Below are 18,906 nucleotides of genomic sequence, written 5' to 3' on the forward strand. Positions count from 1 at the left end.
TTCTCCTCAAAGGGGTGGTTATGCAGTGTTCCCACCTCATCCTCAAGCCCATCCCTACAGACCAGATGATCACTACATCACCTCCGCTATCCTCCACCACCACCGCTGGATCTACCTACAGCTCCACCGGCCACTACCCAGGGAAGGGTGCTGGTACTCAGGCCCAGGCAGCGGTGATCTGTGCCCCCTCCAACGCCCCTCCGGTTGCTGCCATGCCCCTGGATGAGGATGTGTCCCGGCTCTGCAGAACCAGCCTGAAGTGTTTAGAGTGCAGTGAGATGTTCCTGGATGAGAACTCTCTAGCAATGCACTATCAGCAGGCGCCAGAGTCCAGCGGACAGGTGTGTATGTGTGGTTACTGTGTCTATGTCTATAAGCGGGTGTTGAGTGATTGTTTTTCTTGTTCTTTTTAAACTTCCCTTGTCTATTGTGTATTTCTGTGAGTCACACCCACTGTGTCACCACTTCTAATCAACACTCCCTTTTACACTCCATCCATCACTCCCTTTTGAATATTATATAATGAATAAAAAATATATATACAATATATATATATATATTAAAGCTGGAATCCTTTATGGTAAATGAACCACGTCCATCTGTCATATTACAACAAAGAAGTTACTGCAAACAGAGAATGCTGTCCCCCCCCCCCTCCCCCCCCGACCTGACATCATTGCACGCCTCGACAGAAGAGCTTAATATGTACTGCCTTGTTTTCACCATGCTGCACGACGCTCCTCAGCTCAGCAACAACAACAATAACAACGGTGGTGGTGCGGCCAGTGGCGCTGTTTTACTGCAGATGCCATCTTTAATGGCATTGTGTTTTTTCATCATGTCATCCCTTTATAGCGCCAGCTAATGATATAAATTGTCAAATGTTTTGTTAATTTAACTCCATTATTGAACCAACTCTCAAAGATTGCATTCCTCCTAGAGAATTATAATACCGTTTTGTGTATTTCTGTCTCTGTTTACGTCTGTAGAAAACCTGCACAATCTGCCAAATGCTACTACCTAACGTGTGCAGCTTTGCTTCGCACCAACGGATCCACCAGCACAAGTCTCCCTACATCTGCCCTGAGTGTGGGGCTATCTGCCGCTCAATCCACTTCCAGTCCCATGTGACCAGGAACTGTCTGCACTACACCCGCAGGGTGGGCTACCGGTCAGTCTGACATTGCTTCCTGCCTGAACAGGAAACACTTCTGTCTAGCTTGTTACCACGGTTCCTCTTCTTCTCTAGAGATTTTCTTTAGGAGCAGTCAGATTACTTTTGTTTAAAAGGTCCACTCACTCAGGTAGACGTAGCAATATGACGCCATACAGAAAGGCAACTTTCTTCCTACAGAAATCAACAGCAACGAGACCCCCAATATCGGCTCTTCCCAATGTGGAGGGTGCACACTTGGAAGAGGCAATACTGTAGTTGTGTGATAATGTCACCTTTAAGTCTCCACACTGAAAATGATTTATTTCACCTATCATTGTGCCGCTTGCTAATCACAGTAATTACAATGTCAGCTGATTTTGCAACTTGCATTGAGTATCAAAATCATCCAAAGTGTTGAGTTAAAAGGTCCTGTATATTTTAGTTTTATATATATACAGTGAGCACCATACTTATTTTGTGATTTTGGTTCTGTACTCTAGCACTTTGAGTTTGAAAGGATACAATGGGGGTGAAGAGCAGACTGTCAGCTATAATTTGAGGGTATTTTCATACATATCGGATGAACCATTTACAAATGACAGCACCTTTTGTACATGGTCCCCCCATTTTAAGGTACTACAAGTATTTGTTGAATTGGCTTCACAGATGTGTATCGTTAGGCAGGTGTATTCATTTGTGTCGTTAGTGAATGCAGGAGAGCTGTTGATGAATAGTATTGATTCTAGACTTTGCTGTTGCCTTTGGAGGTTGTTGTTGGGGTGTGACAACATGAGGAAGAAAGGAGTGTCGATGCAAATGAAGCTGGCCGTCATAAGGCTCAGAAATGAACATCAATCAATCAGGGACATTGCAAAAGCCCTGGGTATGCCCAAGTCAACAGTTTGGTTCATCGTTAACAAGAAAAAAACAACCGGTGAACTCAATTATGTCAAAAGACCCGGTAGACTGAGGAAGACCACTGAGAATACCCTCGATGGTGTAGAAACCCCCCTGACAACACCCCAACAGATCAAAAACACTCTCCTGGATGCAGGTGTAGATGTGTCAGTCTACCATACGTAGAAGACTACACCAGCAGGACTACAGAGGGTACACTACAAGATACAAACCACTGATAAGCCTGAAGAACAGAAAGGCCCAATTACAGTTTGCTAAAAAGCACCTAAAAGAGTCCCACGAGTTTTGGAAACAAGTATTGTGGACAGATGAGACAAAGATTAACATGTACCAGAGTGATGGAAAGTGTGGAGAGAAAAAAAGACATGCCCATGATCCAAAGCATATCACCTCATCTGTGAAACATGGTGGAGGGGGTGTTATGGCTTGGGCCTGTATGGCTACCAGGGAAACAGGCTATGGCTGCCAGGGAAACAGGCTATGGCTGCCAGGGAAACAGGCTATAGCTGCTAGGGAAACAGGCTATGGCTGCCAGGGAAACAGGCTATGGCTGCCAGGGAAACAGGCTATGGCTGCCAGGGAAACAGGCTATGGCTGCTAGGGAAACAGGCTATGGCTGCCAGGGGAACAGGCTATGGCTGCCAGGGAAACAGGCTATGGCTGCTAGGGAAACAGGCTATGGCTGCTAGGGAAACAGGCTATGGCTGCTAGGGAAACAGGCTATGGCTGCTATGGGAACAGGCTATGGCTGCCAGGGGAACAGGCTATGGCTGCCAGGGGAACAGGCTATGGCTGCTAGGGAAACAGGCTATGGCTGCTAGGGAAACAGGCTATGGCTGCTATGGGAACAGGCTATGGCTGCCAGGGGAACAGGCTATGGCTGCCAGGGGAACAGGCTATGGCTGACAGGGAAACAGGCTATGGCTGCCAGGGGAACAGGCTATGGCTGCTAGGGAAACAGACTATGGCTGCTAGGGGAACAGGCTATGGCTGCCAGGGGAACAGGCTGTGGCTGCTAGGGAAACAGGCTATGGCTGCTAGGGGAACAGGCTATGGCTGCCAGGGGAACAGGCTGTGGCTGCTAGGGAAACAGGCTATGGCTGCTAGGGAAACAGGCTATGGCTGCCAGGGGAACAGGCTCACTTGTCTTCATCGATGATGTGACTGTAGACAGAAGTAGAACAATTAATTCTGAAGTCTATTTTATCTGCTCAGATAAAACCAAATGCCTTCAAACTCATTGGACAGCACTTCATCATGCAACAAGACAATGACCCTAAACATACTGCTAGAGCAACGAAGGGGTTTTTGATGGCCAAAAAGTGGAAAATCCTTGACTGGCCAAGTCAATCACCGGATCTGAATCCAATTGAACATGCATTTTACATGCTGAAGAGGAGACTGAAGGCAATAAGTCCCCGAAACAAGTAGGAACTGAAGATGGCTGCAGTACAGGCCTGGCAGAGCATCACCAGGGAAGATACCCAGCGTCTGGTGATGTGCGACCAAATATTTACAATGATTACTTTATTCTACATTATGTTAAACTGTCAAATGTTTTTTGATGCTCGAAAATGGGGGGGGACCATGTACAAAAGCTTCTATAAATTCTAAACGGTTCATCCGATGTATGAAAATACCCTCAAATTAAAGCTGACAGTCTGCACTTCACCCTCATTGTCATTGTATCCTTTCAAACTCAAAGTACAGAACCAAAATAACAGAAAAATGGTCACTGTCCAATGAATTTTGGTGCTCACTGTATGTATGTTTTTCTTCCTCCCCTCCCCCCCTCTCTCTCTCCAGCTGTGTGCACTGTAGTGTCATCTACTCTGACGTGGCTGCTCTGAAGACTCACATCCAGAGCTCTCACTGTGAGATCTTTTACAAGTGTCCCATCTGCCCCATGGCCTTCAAGTCTGCCCCTGGCACACACTCACACGCACGCACACAGCACCCTGGGGTCAAGATAGGAGAGCCCAAGTAAGTCTCTTCAGATTGTCACAACCCATTATTCATGTGATCTAGTATAGTCTAGTAGTATAGTATAGTATAGTAAAGTATTTATCTAAACGTAATATTATCCTAGAAAGTTTTCGTTCTATGTTGAAGACCTTTATCTTCTATTTAATAGAATATACGATATTATTGTTCTGTTCTACTGTATGCTGTTCTACACCAACATCCTCAGTTGTTTAACACAAATTAATTATGCTTTAATGAGGGAAAGTTATCCGATATCCATATCCAAGTCATGTTCCTGTCAGAACCGTCCTCATTTTCAACGTTGAATGGGTTTGTGTTTAATGTTATTAGACACAGTAGCTTTAACTGAGTGTTTTTCCAGCACCCTGACCTTTTCCTAACACCGTCAACACACTCTAATGAACACACACACACACTGATGACTGAACCTGTTCAGGAGCAGGTGCCAGGTGGTCTCTCAGACAAAACAGACAGACAGACACACAGACAGACAGACAGACAGACCAGACCAGACCAGACCAGACCAGACCAGACAGACAGACAGACAGACAGACAGACAGACAGACAGACAGACAGACAGACAGACAGACAGACAGACAGACAGACAGACAGACCAGACCAGACCAGACCAGACCAGACCAGACCAGACCAGACCAGACCAGACAGAACAGACAGACCAGACCAGACCAGACAGACAGAACAGACATACCAGATCAGACAGACAGAACAGACATACCAGACCAGACCAGACCAGAACAGACAGACCAGACAGACAGACCAGACCAGACCAGACCAGACCAGACCAGACAGAACAGACAGACCAGACCAGACCAGACAGACAGAACAGACATACCAGATCAGACAGACATACCAGACCAGACCAGACCAGAACAGACAGACCAGACAGACAGACCAGACCAGACAGACACAGACAGACAGACACAGACAGACAGACAGACCAGACAGACAGACCAGAACAGACAGACCAGACAGAACAGACAGACCAGACAGACCAGACCAGACCAGACAGACAGACAGACAGACAGACAGACAGACAGACAGACAGACAGACAGACAGACAGACAGACAGACAGACAGACAGACAGACAGACAGACAGACAGACACAGACAGACAGACCAGACCAGACAGACAGACAGACAGAACAGACAGACCAGACCAGACCAGACCAGACAGACAGAACAGACATACCAGATCAGACAGACAGAACAGACATACCAGACCAGACCAGAACAGACAGACCAGACCAGACAGACAGACCAGACCAGACAGACACAGACAGACAGACACAGACAGACAGACAGACCAGACAGACAGACCAGAACAGACATACCAGACCAGACCAGACCAGAACAGACAGACCAGACAGACAGACCAGACCAGACAGACACAGACAGACAGACACAGACAGACAGACAGACCAGACAGACAGACCAGAACAGACAGACCAGACAGAACAGACCGACAGACAGACAGACAGACAGACACAGACCAGACCAGACAGACAGACAGACAGACAGACAGACAGACCAGACCAGACCAGACCAGACCAGACCAGACCAGACAGACAGAACAGACAGACCAGACAGACAGAACAGACATAGCAGACCAGACAGACAGAACAGACAGACCAGACCAGACCAGACAGACAGAACAGACAGAACAGAACAGACCAGACCAGAACAGACAGAACAGAACAGACAGACAGAACAGACAGACCAGACCAGAACAGACAGACCAGAACAGACAGAACAGAACAGACAGTCTGCTGCCTGACCTTTTGAACTGACGGATTGTTTTGAAATAAATCATTAACTCCTATTATGGACATTAACATTATTAAGTGTATTCATGGCCATGAATAGGTACTGTTGTCGTATACAATGCATTAGTACAATTGAAAAATAATTGTTATTAGATAACATTGATTTTATTCCTTTTCTGTATACAGGATTTAATGAAACTCATTCATTTTTATCAAGCCACATGTCTCTCAAAGTGGAATATGTTGTTAAAACATTCTTTGTGTTGTCTTCCAGGTTGATCTACAAGTGTTCCATGTGTGATACAGTGTTTACCCAGCAGACACTGCTTCAGTCACACTTTGATCAACACATAGCCAACCAGAAGGTATCTGTCTTCAAATGCCCAGACTGTTCCATGCACTACGCCCAGAAACAGCTCATGTTGGACCACATCAAGGTACTGTATGAAGGGGAAAAGATCTTCTTGTCTTGTGCTCGAAGTGAAAAAATTACTTATTTAACTTATAAAAACTTGCACTTCTATTTTTCAGAAAATTATTCAAAATCTACTACAATGTAATGACAAGCACTTGAAATATATTTGTGTATAATCCTAATCAGCAAGTGATAATTATAAGTCATTGTCCTTGTGCAGTCTGTATGAATAGTTAATATGCCTGTTAGTGAACCGGAGCTGTTTGTCATCCCTGTGTAGACGATGCATGGTACCTTAAAGACCATCGAGGGTCCCCCCAACCTGGGTATCAACCTGCCCCTCAGTTCCAGCCCCAACACCAACACCAACGGTCTGGACAGGGTGGACAAGAATGCCCCAACTACCCCCCTGAAAAAGGCCCAGATCACCCCTACCTCAGCCCCCCAGAAGCCACCTGCTCCTGTCTGGACATGTGGAGACTGTGACCGTCTCTTCATCCAGAGAGAGGTGTTCGTAGCCCACGTCAGGCAGGAGCATGGCAAGGTACCGTGTAGTCCTAGTTTGAATCCCAAATCAACCCTGAGCCAATACCCCGTAGTACGTGTGTACAGTTGAAGTCGGAAGTTTGCATACACCTTAGCCAAATACATTTAAACTCAGTTTTTCACAATTCCTGACATTTAATCCTAGTAAAAATTCCCTGTCTTAGGTCAGTTAGGATCACCTCTTAATTAAGAATGTGAAATGTCAGAATAATAGTAGAGAAATTGATTTATTTCAGCTTTTATTTCTTTCATCACATTCCCAGTGGGTCAGAAGTTTACATACACTCAATTAGTATTTGGTAGCATTGCCTTTAAATTGTTTAACTTGGGTCAAACGTTTTGGGTAGCCTTCCACAAGCTTCACACAGTAAGTTGGGTGAATTTTGGCCTATTCCTCCTGACAGAGCTGGTGTAACTGAGTCGGGTTTGTAGGCCTCCTTGCTCACACACGCTTTTTCAGTTCTGCCCACAAATGTTCTATAGGATTGAGGTCAGGGCTTTGTGACGGCCACTCCAATACCTTGACCCCTGTTGTCCTTAAGCCATTTTGCCACAACTTTGGAAGTATGCTTGGAGGTCATTGTCCATTTGGAAGACCAATTTGCGTCCAAGCTTTAACTTCCTGACTGATGTCTTGAGATGTTGCTTCAATATATCCACATCATTTTCCTACCTCATGAAGCCATCTATTTTGTGAAGTGCACCAGTCCCTGCTGCAGCAAAGCACCCCCACAACATGATGCTGCCACCCCCGTGCTTCACGGTTAGGATGGTGTTCTTCGGCTTGCAAGCATCCCCCTTTTTCCTCCACACATAACGATGGTCATTATGGCCAAACAGTTCTATTTTTGTTTCATCAGACCAGAGGACATTTCTCCAAAAAGTACGATCTTTGTCCCCATGTGCAGTTGCAAACCGTAGTCTGGCTTTTTTATGGCGGTTTTGGAGCAGTGGCTTCTTCCTTGCTGAGTGGCCTTCCATGTCAATATAGGACTCATTTTACTGTGGATATAGATACATTTGTACCTGTTTCCTCCAGCATCTTCACAGGGTCCTTTGCTGTTGTTCTGGGATTGATTTGCACTTTTCGCACCAAAGTACGTTCATCTCTAGGAGACAGAACGTGTCTCCTTCTTGAGCGGTATGATGGCTGCGTGGTCCCATGGTGTTTATACTTGTGTATTATTGTTTGTAAAGATGAACATGGCACCTTCAGGTGTTTGGAAATTGCTCCCAAGGAAGAACCAGACTTGTGGAGGTGTATAATTGTTATAATTGATTTCTTTTGAATTTCCTATGATGTCAAACAAAGAGACACTGGGTTTGAAGGTAGGCCTTGAAACACATCCACAGGTACACCTCCAATTGACTCAAATGATGTCAATTAGCCTATCAGAAGTTTTTAAAGCCATGACATTCTCTGAAATTTTCCAAGCTGGCACAGTCAACTTAATGTATGTAAACTTCTGACCCACTGGAATTGTGATACAGTGAATTAATCTGTCTGTGAAATAATCTGTAAACCATTTTTGAAAAAATTAATTTTCATGCACAAAGTAGATGTCCCAACCAACTTGCCAAAACTATAGTTTGTTAACAAGAAATTTGTGGAGTGGTTGAAAAACGATTTTTAATTACTTTTAATGACAACCTAAGTGTATGTAAACTTCCGACTTCAACTGTAGATCTGAAAGGATTGGAAAGGTTGAAACAATATTTTTTATTTTTTATTTAACCTTTATTTAACTAGGCAAGTAGGTTAAAAACAAATTATTATTTACAATGACTGCCTACCCCGGCCAAACCCTAACCCGGATGACGCTGGGAAAATTGTGCGCCGCCTTATGGGACTCCCAATCACGGCCGGTTGTGATACAGTCTGGAGTGATGCCTCTAGCACCGAGATGCAGAGCCTCAGACTGCTGTGATACAGTCTGGAGTGATGCCTCTAGCACTGAGATGCAGAGCCTCAGACTGCTGTGATACAGTCTGGAGTGATGCCTCTAGCACTGAGATGCAGTGCCTCAGATCGCTGTGATACAGTCTGGAGTGATGCCTCTAGCACTGAGATGCAGAGCCTCAGATCGCTGTGATACAGTCTGGAGTGATGCCTCTAGCACTGAGATGCAGAGCCTCAGACTGCTGTGATACAGTCTGGAGTGATGCCTCTAGCACTGAGATGCAGAGCCTCAGATCGCTGTGATACAGTCTGGAGTGATGCCTCTAGCACTGAGATGCAGAGCCTCAGACTGCTGTGATACAGTCTGGAGTGATGCCTCTAGCACTGAGATGCAGAGCCTCAGACTGCTGTGATACAGCCTGGAGTGATGCCTCTAGCACTGAGATGCAGAGCCTCAGATCGCTGTGATACAGTCTGGAGTGATGCCTCTAGCACTGAGATGCAGAGCCTCAGACTGCTGTGATACAGTCTGGAGTGATGCCTCTAGCACTGAGATGCAGAGCCTCAGACTACTGTGATACAGCCTGGAGTGGAACCAGGGTGTCTGTAGTGACAGAGCCTCAGACTGCTGTGATACAGTCTATCGCCGTGGTGACCGTAATAAAACCATAACTGTTCAATTCTATTTGTTCTCCCACTATGAATGCAGCAACTGAAGAAGCACCCGTGCCGACAGTGTGACAAGTCGTTCAGCTCCTCCCACAGCTTGTGTCGACACAACAGGATCAAGCACAAGGGGCTACGTAAGGTCTACTCCTGTCCGTGAGTAATGCTGGATTGGATAAAAAAAAATTGGAGGGGGGGGGGTAAATTTTTGGGTTTGGTTATTGTGGCGTTTGCTACTAGAATATATGAGTTTAGCCTACATGTGGATGCACAACTATTCAGTCTACACAGATTCAACAGGGCAACAAATTCCTGTGATGACATGTTAGCATTTAATATGTCAAATGTGTATGGCCTCTTCTTTAAGAACTCTCTCTCTCTTTGTATGACCTCTACAGTCACTGTCCAGACCCCAACCGTACGTTCACTAAGCGTGTGATGCTGGACAAACACATCCAGCTGATGCATGGTGGCATTAAAGATGCTGAGGGGAAGATGGCGCCAGACCCAGCTCACACAGAGGACAACCCTCCTGACAAGGTACAGTAACTGACCAATCAGCTGCACCCACCCTCCTGACAAGGTACAATAACTGACCAATGAGCTGCACCCGCCCTCCTGACAAGGTACAGTAACTGACCAATCAGCTGCACCCACCCTCCTGACAAGGTACAATAACTGACCAATGAGCTGCACCCGCCCTCCTGACAAGGCACAGTAACTGACCAATCAGCTGCACCCACCCTCCTGACAAGGTACAATAACTGACCAATGAGCTGCACCCACCCTCCTGACAAGGCACAGTAACTGACCAATCAGCTGCACCCACCCTCCTGACAAGGTACAATAACTGACCAATGAGCTGCACCCGCCCTCCTGACAAGGCACAGTAACTGACCAATCAGCTGCACCCACCCTCCTGACAAGGTACAATAACTGACCAATGAGCTGCACCCGCCCTCCTGACAAGGCACAATAACTGACCAATCAGCTGCACCCACCCTCCTGACAAGGCACAGTAACTGACCAATCAGCTGCACCCACCCTCCTGACAAGGCACAGTAACTGACCAATCAGCTGCACCCGCCCTCCTGACAAGGCACAGTAACTGACCAATCAGCTGCACCCGCCCTCCTGACAAGGCACAGTAACTGACCAATCAGCTGCACCCACCCTCCTGACAAGGCACAGTAACTGACCAATCAGCTGCACCCACCCTCCTGACAAGGTACAATAACTGACCAATGAGCTGCACCCACCCTCCTGACAAGGCACAGTAACTGACCAATCAGCTGCACCCACCCTCCTGACAAGGTACAATAACTGACCAATCAGCTGCACCCACCCTCCTGACAAGGCACAGTAACTGACCAATCAGCTGCACCCACTGATCCATAGTTTGTGCTGTTCCTCTCCCTGATACTGTGACCAGGATTCAAAGAAACGCAGATTAACGGCTTGTGCACTGCCATTGATTTTTAAAAGGTGATTTGTGCTTGAGCTAACATCTACTGCATTTAAAACAAACGTGATCTCTGCGAACATGAGGGAATTTGCCTCTAAAAATCACGACAATGCAAAGATTGTTTATCTGTGTTGGGTTGAATGGCAATCTGTACATGCAGCAACCCTCATGTCCCTATTTCGCCCCCCTGCAGGCCCTCAGCCCCAAGAGGAAGCAGCAGGATGACGAGGGGCCTCCCGGTTCTCGCTCCAGGGGCTCCACACCCACCCAGCCCCTAAAGAAGCTCAAGGTTAACGTGTTCAAGGTCCACAAGTGTGCCGTGTGCAGCTTCACCACCGAGGACCTCGTCACCTTCCACGACCACATTCCGCAGCACAAGTCTGACAGATCCTCCTTCCAGTGCAGGGAGTGTGGTCTGTGCTACACTTCTCCCCGCTCCCTGGCCCGACATCTTTTCATTATCCACAAGCAGAAGGAGCCGCGGGAGCTGGCCAGACGTAATGGAACCGTTGCTGCCGATGAGAACCAGAGAGAGAACCAGTTGGGTTCCGGCTCGGGGGACGGCCTGGACGACGGGACCCCTGAAACCAAATGTAAAGTGTGTGACAAGATGTTTGAGACAGAGGGGAGTTTGAACACACACATGAGGACACATGGCATGGCCTTTATCAGGTCTAAGAGATTGAACACAACAGAGAAATAGAGACGGAGCAGCCTCGTCGGAACACTATTGTTGAAGCATAGTGGCATCTACCAGAATGTTTGCCTCAGAATGTTGCGTTGTAAATGCTAGAGTAGGAATAAGACATTCTCCATTGACTCGTCTACCCACATATATTAAATATACAGTATATACACAATATATATAAACACATTTCTAATGTGTATTAACATATGTAATATATTTAAAGTACATGTATGTGTATTTAAATCAATCTATGAGAACATTTTGTACACTTTACGATATAGATGTTTCTATGGATGTTGGATAGATCTTTTGTAGGAAAATGTTTATTTTGAAAAGGTTTCAATTGTTGTCTTCTCACTAGTATGGGAAAGTGTTAGGTACTGTATAAATGTTTATGTTATGGGAGATGACTTGTCAACTATTGGCAGTGTTACATTTTTATAACTGTTGCTAATGTCCATGGAATGTCTGAAGAAACTAGCCTGACCCCAGATCTGTTTGTGCTGTCCCGTCAACTCCTATGGCTATTGCCTAGGTAGTACAAACAGATCTGGGGTCAGCTTATAAAGAAACACTTTATCTCTGCATGACTTTGTCATCCTCACAGGGTTTGGGTCAATTCTGTTTCAATTCTGTCAATTCAAGTCAGTTCTAGAATTGACTCAATTGACTGATTTGGATTGGATTTGACCCGAACTCTGCTCATATTGTCAGGACAATCAGTCCAGACTCCAGACTAGACCACACGAGAGTAGCCTGTCTATTTCACACCTCTATTCCGTCAGTCTATGGGCCAATTCGCTCTGTTCTTTGTTTAAAGAAACCGGAGACATTTTGTTTCAGAATGTCTCGGAATGTTTGTCTTTTCAATTTCCTTATTCTCTGGCAGCTCAGTTTTGATATTAATTGAGTTATGATGATAGCAACGTGTCTTTCTTTGCATGTACACACAGATACAGTATATAGCCTTCTGCCTTTCAATTGACCATACTGTATATCAGCCTTTTCATTTGGCCAAATTAACAAGATTACACTGGCTAATAGTTATGATTCTGGATTTCCTGAACACCAAGTGTACCATTTGGAAGGTTGTAGGATGCCAATGCATTTCTCTGATCATAGTTCAGAGTGTAAATGAAACAATTAAATAGAAAAAAACTTGCCTTCGCATTAAACAATGTCAATGTGAATGTGAGACTGGAATTGAAACCCATTTCCTCATTTCAGTGTCTTTACATTTCAAGATGTGTTTTACATTTGAAAAGAGAAAATTAATTGTACTAGAAAATGATCACGATACTGTACATTTTTATTTCCATGTTTTTTGTTGTTGTCATGTATGTATTTCATAAAAGGACACATTGTTTTTGGAAATAACTTTTTTATTCTCTGAAAATGACATATGAATCTATTTGTGTAGAGCTCAACGTGCATGAGAGAAGCTGTCAATGGTTCTTATTTGTTTCTTAGAATGTGTCTTGCTGCTTGTTCGCTAGAGATATCGGATGTTTGTGTAGAAGCAGTTCTTGATGTCAATAATAAATTCTGAATTCTGCCCCTGATGTCTACTGCACATGATCAGGCATCAGCCCCTCCTTGGGAAATACTCTCTCTACTGCCATCTAATCTCAATGCTGAGATAAACCACTATATGATACAGTGATGAGCTTTCTTCGACCATATAGTATTTTACCCATCAAGCCTGTTCCTGTCAGTGCAGAGGAGAGGACGGATGTTTAAGCAATTAGAACAGCCGACTGAGTCTTCTCTTCCCTGCTACAGACTGTCTCTCCTTTCTCTTCCCTGCTACTGACTGTCTCTCCTTTCTCTTCTCTGCTACTGTCTCTCCTTTCTCTTCCCTGCTACAGACTGTCTCTCCTTTCTCTTCCCTGCTACAGACTGTCTCTCATTTCTCTTCCCTGCTACAGACTGTCTCTCCTTTATCTTCCCTGCTACAGACTGTCTCTCCTTTCTCTTCCCTGCTACAGACTGTCTCCTTTCTCTTCCCTGCTACAGACTGTCTCTCCTTTCTCTTCCCTGCTACAGACTGTCTCTCCTTTCTCTTCCCTGCTACAGACTCTCTCCTTTCTCTTCCCTGCTACAGACTGTCTCTCCTTTCTCTTCCCTGCTACAGACTGTCTCTCCTTTCTCTTCCCTGCTACAGACTGTCTCTCATTTCTCTTCCCTACTACAGACTGTCTCTCATTTCTCTTCCCTACTACAGACTGTCTCTCATTTCTCTTCCCTACTATAGACTGTCTCTCCTTTCTCTTCTCTGCTACAGACTCTCTCCTTTCTCTTCCCTGCTACAGACTGTCTCTCCTTTCTCTTCCCTGCTATAGACTGTCTCTCCTTTCTCTTCCCTGCTACAGACTGTCTCTCCTCTCTCTTCCCTGCTACATACTGTCTCTCCTTTCTCTTCCCTGCTACTGTCACTCCTTTCTCTTCCCTGCTACAGACTCTCTCCTTTCTCTTCCCTGCTACTGTATCTCCTTTCTCTTCCCTGCTACTGTCTCTCCTTTCTCTTCCCTGCTACAGACTCTCTCCTTTCTCTTCCCTGCTACTGTCTCTCCTTTCTCTTCCCTGCTACTGTCTCTCCTTTCTCTTCCCTGCTACATACTGTCTCTCCTTTCTCTTCCCTGCTACTGTTTCTCCTTTCTCTTCCCTGATACAGACTCTCTCCTTTCTCTTCCCTGCTACAGACTGTCTCTCCTTTCTCTTCCCTGCTACAGACTGTCTCTCCTTTCTCTTCCCTGCTACAGACTGTCTCTCCTTTCTCTTCCCTGCTACAGACTGTCTCTCCTTTCTCTTCCCTGCTACAGACTGTCTCTCCATTGTCTTCCCTGCTATGGTCTCTTTCTCTCCTCTCTCTTCGCTTCAAGACTGTATGATGTACGTTAATCCCATCCAAAGGTGTCATTAGGACACGCAGTGATACATGTGTTGACGTCAAGCAAGCAGTTTACAGACTTCTTAACTGCCAATTACATGCATGTTATGAGTCACATTTGACCTTCAACACACATGATGTACTAATTTCCTGTCCAAAATGCGTAGTTGGTCTTCATGGGATTTGAATTTCAATTAGATTGGATTAGACTTACAATTTAGTGACACCGTAACATTTGAATTCAAGCCTGTATGGCCTCACTAATCAATCAATATTATGAGAGAAGATCATTATTGCTTTTTGAATGAATGATAATTGTGATGAAAGAACCATTACATGTACCTGTTGGATCAAAAGCCATTGACAGCTGGTTTAGAGTGCCAGGGGACTGGTCACTCACATCCATGTGTGAAGCCACCAATTACCACACTGATTGGTCAAGCTACAGATTACCTAACAGGAAGTCATCATCACTTCCACTGTGACCATGTGACTCTTAACATTATTTAAAGGTCCTAGTCACGAAATGGAAGGATGCTATCCTCCCCAAGATGGTGCTACTGTGGAGGGCTTGTTGTTTGGTCCACTGCTTAACGTTGTGTTCTTTAGCAGTACATTCCATGAATGTCTCTGAGAAATGCACGCAGGACACCAGGACTTTTCTCTCAGAGCTAAACAAGGACCTGCCCAGTGAATATGCTGCTTTAAGTGAGTACTTGACCTCTATTTAAAAAAATATATATGTTTAAATTAAATTCTTATTGTTGACATGTGGGGCGGCAGGTAGCCTAGTGGTTAGAGTGAGGAGGCGGCAGGTAGTCTAGTGGTTAGAGTGAGGAGGCGGCAGGTAGTCTAGTGGTTAGAGTGTAGAGGCGGTAGGTAGCCTAGTGGTTAGAGTGAAGAGGCGGCAGGTAGTCTAGTGGTTAGAGTGTAGAGGCGGCAGGTAGCCTAGTGGTTAGAGTGCAGAGGGTGGCAGGTAGCCTAGTGGTTAGAGTGTAGAGGTGGCAGGTAGCCTAGTGGTTAGAGTGCAGAGGGTGGCAGGTAGCCTAGTGGTTAGAGTGTAGGCGCGGCAGGTAGCCTAGTGGTTAGAGTGAAGAGGCGGCAGGTAGCCTAGTGGTTAGAGTGTAGAGGCGGCAGGTAGCCTAGTGGTTAGAGTGTAGAGGCGGCAGGTAGCCTAGTGGTTAGAGTGTAGAGGCGGCAGGTAGCCTAGTGGTTAGAGTGTAGAGGCGGCAGGTAGCCTAGTGGTTAGAGTGTAGAGGCGGCAGGTAGCCTAGTGGTTAGAGTGTAGAGGCGGCAGGTAGCCTAGTGGTTAGAGTGCAGAGGGTGGCAGGTAGCCTAGTGGTTAGAGTGTAGAGGTGGCAGGTAGCCTAGTGGTTAGAGTGCAGAGGGTGGCAGGTAGCCTAGTGGTTAGAGTGTAGGCGCGGCAGGTAGCCTAGTGGTTAGAGTGTAGAGGCGGCAGGTAGCCTAGTGGTTAGAGTGTAGAGGCGGCAGGTAGCCTAGTGGTTAGAGTGTAGAGGCGGCAGGTAGCCTAGTGGTTAGAGCACCTGGGCCAGTAACCGAGAGGTTGCTGGATCAAATTCTGAGCTGACAAGGTAAAAATCTGTTGTTCTTCCCCTGAACAAGGCAGTTGACCCACTGTTCCCTGGTAGGGCCGTCATTGTAAAGAACAATTTGTTCTTAACTGACTTAAATAAAGGTTACATTTAAAATAAAATGTGATTGAAGAAAGATAGGACTGACTATTTGCTATGTTTTCACTTGTCTGAAGTTTAACAGGGGGCTTAATACGATCCTTCTCAGATTTCTCTGTCATTCTCAGGGTCTCATTTACTTACAACAAATATTTTTGGGGCAAACCTTTTTTTAATGTTAATTAAATTAATAGTTATTTATTTCTATAACAACATGTCTTGTCAGAGACATGACTGCATTAGTTTTAAAACAACATTTCTATAACATTTCAAAAGATATCTCATAGCTTAGCGTAGCAATCACTCATTGATTATGTGTATGTTTTGTGTCCATCTAGTGTATGATGCCTTTGGGAAAATGGGTAGTGATGTGGTGGGGGGCAACGTGAACAGGCCTGGGTCTCTCCAGGAGTGTCTGTCCGTCCAGGGACCCTCCTTTACTGGACAGTACTGCCAGGTCTTCCTCAAACAAGTGAGGAAATAAACCCTTCTTTTTATATATATATAGTCACACTGCTACAACTCTCTACTGTAGTATTTAATTATATCATTTGTCATTGTATTCTATTTGATTCTAACTACAGTATGTACATTCAGATAAATGAATTACGGTACTATAATGTTGTTCTGACACAGGACCCAATCCAGTACTTTGTTGGAATATGTGTTCCTGATTCCTGTGTGGAAGAAGAGGTTCAGACACTAGTTGTTTACGGTCAGTAGCTTTGTCTGCAATAGCATGAATAACATTTATAATTATCCATAAAGCATTTATAAACAGTTATAAGCATGTATTATGTTGTTATTATGTTGTTATTATGACTGGCACCCATTGTGTCTGTGTCCCCAGAGACCTTCCAGCTGGCCAGGACCTCCCTGATCCCTCCAGTACCGTCCATCCTACTGGCCCAGTCCACTCAGGGCCTGTTCATGACCCAGTGTCTGTCTCGTACTGGTGCTCCAGACCTGTCTGCTGTCACCTGCCTGTGAGTACAGTTCACCCTAACCACTGACACCTAACCCTGCCACTGAGCCCTGTGTCTAACTCAGAGAGAGAGAGAGAGAGAGAGAGAGAGAGAGAGAGAGAGAGAGAGAGAGAGAGAGAGAGAGAGAGAGAGAGAGAGAGAGAGAGAGAGAGAGAGAGAGAGAGAGAGAGAGAGAGAGAGAGAGAGAGAGAGAGAGAGAGAGAGAGAGAGAGAGAGAGAGAGAGAGAGAGAGAGAGAGAGAGAGAGAGAGAGAGAGAGAGAGAGAGAGAGAGAGAGAGAGAGAGAGAGAGAGAGAGAGAGAGAGAGAGAGAGAGAGGAGAGAGAGAGAGAGAGAGAGAGAGAGAGAGAGAGAGAGAGAGAGAGAGGAGAGAGAGAGAGAGAGAGAGAGAGAGAGAGAGAGAGAGAGAGAGAGAGAGAGAACCCTCAAAGTAATCCTAATACCTTGAACCACCGCCCGTTTGGAGTAAGAAATCATTAATGTGTTAATGTCGTCGTCTTGCTCTGGTGAAACCAACCTTTCTTGAAAGGGGTTATTTGTCTCTGTATTCACTCAGCTCACTTATAAGGCTCTGATTGTCCACCAGAGGTCACAATGTCCTTCATTTTTATCTTTGTTCAGAACTTGTTCTTAGCTCCTGTGAATAGTCAGAATTTAACCACTTTACATGCGCAGATGCAGACGGGCAGTGTCCTGTGAGTTTATCTTCTTCATCTCGTGTTGAGGTTAATTTCTAACCATTTCAAACGTGTGGACTGCGGTCTCACGTCTTTCTGGTCTGATGTTAATTTCTCTTCCAAGCCTTTATGCACTCTGGTAAAAGGGACATTCCAACATTCTGAAACAATCTCTGAGCTCCCATGGCGGCTAGGCTACTTACTGGTGCAAAGTAAGTCATCAAAACTATGATCTCGTTAGAAAACAAAAACTGCATTCCTATCTTAACATAAATATTTTCATCATTGTTCATGTCTCACCACCACAACATTTAAGATGAAAACCTGACATATACAAAGTGTATACATTTCAAGTTACAGTATTTTCGTCATACCATATGTATTTCAAATTAAAATATGACATCACAAAATAGACATTACTTTTCTGGGTACAGAGAGAGTTCTGCTGCTTAAAATGTGAGGTGTCAAAAAAGCGGCACATCCCCTCTTCTGTGGGTGAGAGAGGGCCTGGTTATTTGTCAACCATGCCAACCATGCCATGCCAAGCTGATCCAAGCTGATGCCAAGCTGATCTGAGCCCTTGGATCCTCATGTGTAGTCATGACACTGTTGTCACCTGCCTGTACGTCATAACTCTGACCCCAACCATATCGAATCTGCATAGATGGAATACTTACAAAATGATTTTATTCTGAGGATCTAACTAACATCCCCAGATAGTTAAAAAAAAACTTGATCCAAAGTCCAAGAAAGTGATTTGGGATGTCTGACTCTGTCCCCATCTGTCCGTCAGGTTTGTGTGTTGTGCGTTGGTGGCCGTCCCCTTGACTGCAACCCTGTTCGTGGCCATAGTGAGATGGCAGAGAAACAGAGAGGTCGGCCCTGGAGTGGAGTCTTCTTCTCTGAAAACCAGGGACCCAAACCTCTATGGGACACTGATGTCTAACGGCACGTCCAGTGTTAGAGCCAGTAACAACAGCTGCTCTGGACAACTGGACAGCCAGATGGAGCACTACACAGAGGATGAAGTAGAGGAGGAGGAAGTGGAGGAGGAGGGGGGCAGTAAGAAGAGCAAGTACAACATGTTTTAGAATAGTCTGCACCGCAAATCTACAAACACACTGGACTACTGATGCTTTG

At 45.3% G+C, this 18,906-nt stretch overlaps 2 protein-coding genes across 3 annotated transcripts in view; both read left to right on the forward strand.

Annotated features, from left to right (window-relative positions):
• Positions 1 to 13,079, forward strand: part of znf532 (zinc finger protein 532) — a 39,774-nt gene extending 26,695 nt beyond the window's left edge. For both annotated transcript variants that reach the window (XM_031826130.1, XM_031826131.1), the window contains 8 exons: positions 13 to 341; positions 990 to 1,171; positions 3,881 to 4,057; positions 6,119 to 6,281; positions 6,540 to 6,803; positions 9,415 to 9,527; positions 9,770 to 9,911; positions 11,030 to 13,079. In XM_031826130.1, the coding sequence (XP_031681990.1) occupies positions 13 to 341; positions 990 to 1,171; positions 3,881 to 4,057; positions 6,119 to 6,281; positions 6,540 to 6,803; positions 9,415 to 9,527; positions 9,770 to 9,911; positions 11,030 to 11,539 (1,880 nt within the window). In that variant the 3' untranslated portion in view covers positions 11,540 to 13,079. The remainder of the gene's footprint in view (positions 1 to 12; positions 342 to 989; positions 1,172 to 3,880; positions 4,058 to 6,118; positions 6,282 to 6,539; positions 6,804 to 9,414; positions 9,528 to 9,769; positions 9,912 to 11,029) is intronic.
• A 1,791-nt stretch (positions 13,080 to 14,870) lies between these two features.
• Positions 14,871 to 18,872, forward strand: oacyl (O-acyltransferase like). The gene is made up of 5 exons (XM_031826133.1): positions 14,871 to 15,122; positions 16,444 to 16,577; positions 16,742 to 16,820; positions 16,956 to 17,091; positions 18,560 to 18,872. Exons 1-5 carry the CDS (start codon positions 14,966 to 14,968, stop codon positions 18,855 to 18,857), a joined length of 804 nt encoding a protein of 267 aa, XP_031681993.1. The 5' UTR covers positions 14,871 to 14,965; the 3' UTR covers positions 18,858 to 18,872.
• The last annotated feature ends 34 nt before the right edge of the window (positions 18,873 to 18,906 follow it).

The sequence above is a fragment of the Oncorhynchus kisutch genome, linkage group LG6, assembly GCF_002021735.2.
Source record: "Oncorhynchus kisutch isolate 150728-3 linkage group LG6, Okis_V2, whole genome shotgun sequence".
Classification (NCBI taxonomy): Eukaryota; Metazoa; Chordata; class Actinopteri; order Salmoniformes; family Salmonidae; genus Oncorhynchus; species Oncorhynchus kisutch.

What these genes read in the sequence shown, in the direction of transcription:
- oacyl (XM_031826133.1), top strand. Translation starts at nt 14,966, where the DNA reads ATGGTGCTACTGTGGAGGGCTTGTTGTTTGGTCCACTGCTTAACGTTG. An exon ending in GCCAGGTCTTCCTCAAACAA is followed by an intron (nt 16,578 to 16,741) that starts GTGAGGAAATAA and finishes GTTCTGACACAG; the next exon opens with GACCCAATCCAGTACTTTGT. An exon ending in CTGTCTGCTGTCACCTGCCT is followed by an intron (nt 17,092 to 18,559) that starts GTGAGTACAGTT and finishes TCTGTCCGTCAG; the next exon opens with GTTTGTGTGTTGTGCGTTGG.